At 39.6% G+C, this 5994-nt stretch overlaps 1 protein-coding gene across 1 annotated transcript; it reads right to left on the reverse strand.

Moving 5' to 3' along the window:
• Positions 1–3600: 3600 nt before the first annotated feature.
• Positions 3601–5322, reverse strand: LOC128099463 (immunoglobulin-binding protein 1b-like). The gene has a single exon (XM_052721402.1). The coding sequence runs from the start codon at positions 4974–4976 to the stop codon at positions 3939–3941; it is 1038 nt and encodes a 345-aa protein (XP_052577362.1). The 5' UTR covers positions 4977–5322; the 3' UTR covers positions 3601–3938.
• Positions 5323–5994: the final 672 nt, after the last annotated feature.

Here is a 5994-nt window from a genome sequence, read left to right on the forward strand (position 1 = left end):
ATGCTTAGGTAGTCTGGACAGCGGCAATCTAAAGACAGATTCCATCAAGCTCCTATCTGTTAGAACTGCAGTGCTTGCATTTGGATTCGATATCTAACAATAATGTGGTATTTTATAAACATTAGTGAGGGTGATTTTGCACTGGTCAGCAAACGTAAAAAAATAGGTGCTTTGGGAAAACAAATAAAAAAGGAATTGGATCTGTCTCAATAAATTGCACAAATTGTAAATATCCCAAAGATGCAGCCGCTTTCTCTGGCATCCAGACACAAAACTGACAATTACACTTTAGAATGAACAGGTGAACAACGCAATGGCTAAAATTTTTCGTTATGGGCATTCTTAGATTAAGTGTGACATTGCGTTTATTAAACAAGTTTCTGCTTTATCTGCCTGCTCAAGTCTTCAGATATTATTTTAATCACGGTAATTAATATGTACACTCTAGTCATGATTTTCCATTTTGGTTGGAGTCTGCAGATATACATGTTCCATTAATTTAAACATAATTATAGAATAATCTTTCCCAAATATTATAGTTAATAACATCATGATGTCTATAAATTCCTTGTAATTTATACACATTGAAATTTAATTGAGATTAAAGAACTTTGACTATTTGGGCACATGTATGAGGCATCTTACGGCGTTTCCAGTGCAGTTCACATAGAAGCCTCAGATGAGCAGTTATGTGGTTGGGATTATATTGGCTGGGGAGAGTTGGAAGCAAGTTGAATATTTCTGACTATGGCAAGGCAAAACTTAGTTTGATTGTGAAACACACACTCTTCTTTGGTTTTAGAGATCAAACCTGACATTTCACTCAGGCTTGGTTCTGAACAGCTTTGTCTAAATGGAAAACTGACAGTGCTTTTAAGTTTTAAAAGGACATGTTGTTTAGGTGTCTATGCACAGAAATTTGCTATTACACAGTTGATAATTCAGGGCATTGTTGTGACATGAGTTACAGAGTTATCACACCAGAGAATGTTGGCCCTCTTCAGTGATAAGAAGGACCTAAAGCATGTCCTTACACAGGACAGGTGTAATATCCTACAACTTTATTTCAGTTGTGTTTCAACTTGAATGTGCAGAGAAAACTTATTGTTGTACTTTTAAGGGGCTATCTCTTATTTTTGAATATTTTCCAACATGTATTCTACATCGACCTTTTATGTTTCTGTGTCAGTGTTTTTCACAAAGTATACAGTGTCTCATAAAAAAAAAGAAGAAAGACAAAGGATTCTTCAGTCCCTCTGATATTTGATAGGGAATTAGTACTTATTGGCATTGGTATAATGTGTTGTTTGATTTAAATGTTATTGAAATGTTTATTTCCTTTAAAGTATAGAATATAGAAATTGGCAAACATACAGAAATTATGATGGTTAATATTAACTATATCAAAATTTCATCTGATATGTGAATTTTAAAAATTGATATTGTAGATATAACTTTATTAAATGTGTAGGGAAATGTTTCTCAAAATTCACATATCTAGTTTCATAATTAAAAAATGAATACCTACATTTAAAAATTCACCAATGTCTTTTAGAAATGCAGTAAATGTTTCAATGTTGCCCTGCAATATGGTTAATATGTCTTAAGTTCATATGCTATACTTTTGCTTATATTTGTAATTATTTTCTCCTCTAATTTTATTTTTGAATGATATTTTCTAGGACACATTAATTTCATGAAAAAATTCTAGTTTCAAAAAGTTCACTTGTTTTGGCCTTTTCTTGGACTCATCATGATGGGTAAGATTTATGTCCCATTAACAGAAATTCATACTCATCTTCCTTATGTTTTTTTTCTGAATTCTCTTTTTTTCCCCATTACAACTACACCTTCTGGTTACTTCCAGCTGTGAATAAACATAGACATAAATAAACACCACTCTGCATGACCTTTGCCCAGATGTGATGGTAGGCAGATGACACCGCATTGAGTAAATGAAGAAACTGCTGCTTGGATCAGCAATCACTTAGGGGGAAAGATCATTTCTCCTCCCTTGTTATTTAGCCAAGCATTTACTGTGGGGATTTTCAGAGTCCTAGTATTAAAGCTTCTGTCGGGAAGTGGATGGTCACACACACACACATCTAGAAAGCAAATAGTTCAAAGTCAAAGGGCACAACTCATTGCATTTATCCCATGCATGTTGTTAATTTAAGATGTGTTTTCCATTTCAAAAGGTCAGGAAATATCAGTTTGATAGCTCATTCTTGTTATACCTAATATTTTCTTTACTCTACATGCAAACACATCTAAGAGCCCAACAGGGGCAAAGGAAAATCATGTAAATTGCCTGATCTTTGTTTAGTGTGAAAGCTAAACTTAGCAGCTCTGCTCACCAAACTTCATAGGGAAATTAAACGGCACAGGAGTTCTACATTGCTCAATGGCTCCTGTGTTCTTAATATTAGAGACTCGAAGAGATGTAAAAGAGGTTTGAGAGCAAAGGTTCACACACCTCAGTAACACAAGCCCCAGAGGTTTCCTTAGCCCTAGGAGTGTGCTGCCACTGGCTCATCCTGGCTTGAAAAACTGAATTATGAGTATGTTTTTCTGCCTCTGAGTTCAGTGACAATTTGTTAAGATGATATTAACATGCTGTGAATCTTTACACCACAAACATTGGCAGACATTTCAAATCATGTTTTCATGTTTGTTGTTTGTTTTGTTTTTGCTTTCTCAAGGACCCAGTGGCTAATCATTTTCCAGAAGTGATTAGTAACCATAATCAATAAACTTCATGACTATTTTAACTCACAATAAACATGTGTATGATTGATGATTCAGAGTAAGGAGTAACAGGAGACGCCTATATAGTATACCATATTGTTCATGGTTATCTTCCTTTGCACAATTAAGATGATTCTATTCTTATGTAGTTTCTCATCTCATTTTTCTTACGTACTAATATATATTGGTAAATAGTCCTAAGTTACCTCGTACAAAATCCAAATCATTTTATTCTCACAGTTTACTGACAATCTTTTGTATAACTACAAAAAAGATCATTCACCCAGGTCTCTTTAAATGAAAACATAGTTTCTAGCTTTTAGATTTTACAAGGAACTCATCACCACTTTGCTGTGTTCTACCTTTGTGCGAATCAGCTTTCTACAAATATGAATGTGAAAATGCTGGGTCAAATATCCACATTTTTATATTTGATAAATGTTAAGTTTCCACTCTTCTTTAAGGAAGCTGTTTCTATAATGTAAGATTAAAAAATAAAGCCACTTTCAAATCTCAGCAAATAATGAAGCACCCATCTTCATATAAACTTTTTGTTGAGAAGATTCTAGATAGTGCATAACTAATGAAGGTGGCTGTTCTGTAAGTTCATACAACTTACATCCGTTTAGAACCAAAACAAACCCAGTTGAGTGTTTGGAGACTCCCCATATTCATCAGGCCATTTGTAATACATTCCTGTGGATTTCTCAGTTTGTTGTTCTAAAACAGCTACACTAAGGTATGATCCAATCTTATATATACTATATATCTCCCCAAATACATGTATCTATAGTGTTTTATGTCAGACCCAGATATTAACAATAATTAAAAAACACTTCAATGAAACTTACGTGAATGTTCTCTCTGGATATATATTTTTTTCCAAAAGAGGGGATTTTATTTTTTAAAGATAAATCATACAGTCGGTCATTGCACAGCCATTTCTCAGCACTCTTCCTATCCACTTAAGAAACTGCAATACACCATGGTGAGAATAACGCTCAAATGAGAGCACCGGACATTAACTAGGGTGCAAATAAAACTTGATAGTGGTACTTTATTGAATGCGAAGCAAGATCAGTATCTTTGCCTTTGTTGCACATGTCTGGAGCAGGGGCCTAAGGAAGGGAACACGGTTATCCTGGTGTGGGAAGACGAGCGATCCATTGTCCTTTCACACTGAGGGGAGGTTAGCCCATGTTCTGTCGGTTGCCATAGCCCCTAGGATGGGTGTCCTTCCATTCATCCCACTGCTGCATCCTGTGAAGGGCATCCTCATCTTCCTCTTCTTCCTTTTGCTCCAGCTCCAGCTCTTCTTCCTGCTGAGACGCTCTGTGGGACTCAGGTGGTGGTGCTTGCTTTTCGACTTCCTGACCTGATGGTAAACCCTCACATTTCTGGTGTTGTTCATACCAGTCGTTCACCGTCATAGTCGCCAGACTTGGGTACCCAGCTCCAAAGACTTGTGTTTGGGCAACGCTCCGAGTGAGGACGAAGGGTTTCATTGGAGGCCTCTCCTGAGGAGGCAAGGGAGAAGCTGATGGCTCGCCCGAAAAGTCTCTTTCCCTCAGGATCTCTATCTCCTGGTCGATACTCTCGATCTCATCCAAGCTGATGTTAATCCACCTGCGAAGCTGAAGGAGGTAATACTCCCGCACACACTCGTCATCAGCCTGACCGCTCTCCACTGCTGATTTCAGAGCGGACACTCTCTGCTCCACCGCTTTATTTTGCTTGTACCTCTGAATTTTAGCCTGCCTCTGGGATGCCATGGCAACGAGGTTAGGCTCCAGGATGGCTGAAGTGGCGGGGCTGCCTTCCGGTGGTGAGCTGCTCTGGGCCCAGGGCAGCTGAAAATCGGCCACATGGTAGCTGTGGCTCTGGGTTAGGAAGTTCATGAAGTGGTCTCGAGCCTCCCGCAGGTGGTTGAGGCGATGGCTGGGGCCCACCAGCTTCAGCGTGAGCGCGCCCTTCAGGGCCGGGAGCATCAGGTACTTGAGGTCAGCGGAAGCAATCTCCTCCCAATCTTCGTTCCGGCTGAACAGCTCGAGCTGTAATAACATGTCTGAGGCCGTCTCCAGGAGTTTCAAGGCCCTCCTCACCTTATCCTGGATTAGCTTGGAGCCCGTGGGTTGGGTCGAGGCTTCCACCTCCTCCAGAAGTTGTCTGCTGGTTTCCAGCAGGTCCGGGAGCCTCTGCTGCTGCAGCTCCTCCTCAGACGTCGCCATCTTGCTAGAGGGAGGGAGGAAGCCGGAAGTCTCTGGCTTATTGAGACAAAGTCTCTCTGCAGCTCAGGCTGGCCTGGGGCTTTCTGTGCAGCCAGCACTGGCCTGGAACTGACAATCCCCCTGTATCAGCCTCCGGAAGGTTCGGATTACAGGAGGTGCCACCACACCCGGCTTCTTCTCCGTGCCTTATTGTAGTATTTCCCCCTTGTGATGGTGTGGTGTGACACAACTGCGTAAGCGATAAGATGAAATGCGATGAATGATGTAGGCATGGCAACCATTGCTAGGCTACCAGAGAAGTGTCACTTGAACATAAGCACTATTATAGTGCCCTCCGTTTATCTAATAACTGAAATGGCTACCGAGTAACTGATGCACAGGGAGCCGATACAGCATGAATGCATTTAGTTAATGAGTGATTAATGTCTCAGGCACGACGGAGCAGGACAGCAAAGGATTTTGTGATGCTTCTCAGCTTAGTACCCAATTGGAAGCATGGATTCTTTATAGAATTTAGCATTTGATATTTTGGGTTAGCACTATTGGTAACTGAAACTATGAGGTGTGTGTGGGGGAGTTGGGGGTGTGTGTAACATAGGTCTAATATAATGTTGAAGTTTACTAAAAGATATTTTGTCTCCTTTACAGTATGCCAGCGAGTCTTTCTCTAAAGCCGTTACTATTTGAATTTTTATAATCATCATATTTTAAGATTTATTTTTATTTTATGTGTATGTGTGATTGTATGTATGTTTGGGCAGCATAGTGTGTAGTAACCAAGGAGGCCAGAAGAGGATGGTGGATCCCTTGGAACTGAAGTTACTACTTGGATGATGAGAAATGAACCCAGGTTTTCTGTAAATGCAGGAAGTGCTCTTAACCCTTGAGCCATTTCTTTAACCCCAGTTTTAACTTCTTGACTGGATGTCTGTCGAGTTTAATAACATACGTGACTTTCAACTTAGCCTATTATTGTGTTTTTCAAGGAAATAAATTTGGAGAACTCTTAGATTCTTTC

The sequence above is a fragment of the Peromyscus californicus genome, unplaced genomic scaffold (assembly GCF_007827085.1).
Source record: "Peromyscus californicus insignis strain IS unplaced genomic scaffold, ASM782708v3 Scaffold_6__1_contigs__length_162567912, whole genome shotgun sequence".
Classification (NCBI taxonomy): Eukaryota; Metazoa; Chordata; class Mammalia; order Rodentia; family Cricetidae; genus Peromyscus; species Peromyscus californicus.

Bases quoted from the DNA above. Each gene is read 5' to 3' on its own strand.
- LOC128099463 (XM_052721402.1), bottom strand. From the start codon at position 4,976: ATGGCGACGTCTGAGGAGGAGCTGCAGCAGCAGAGGCTCCCGGACCTG.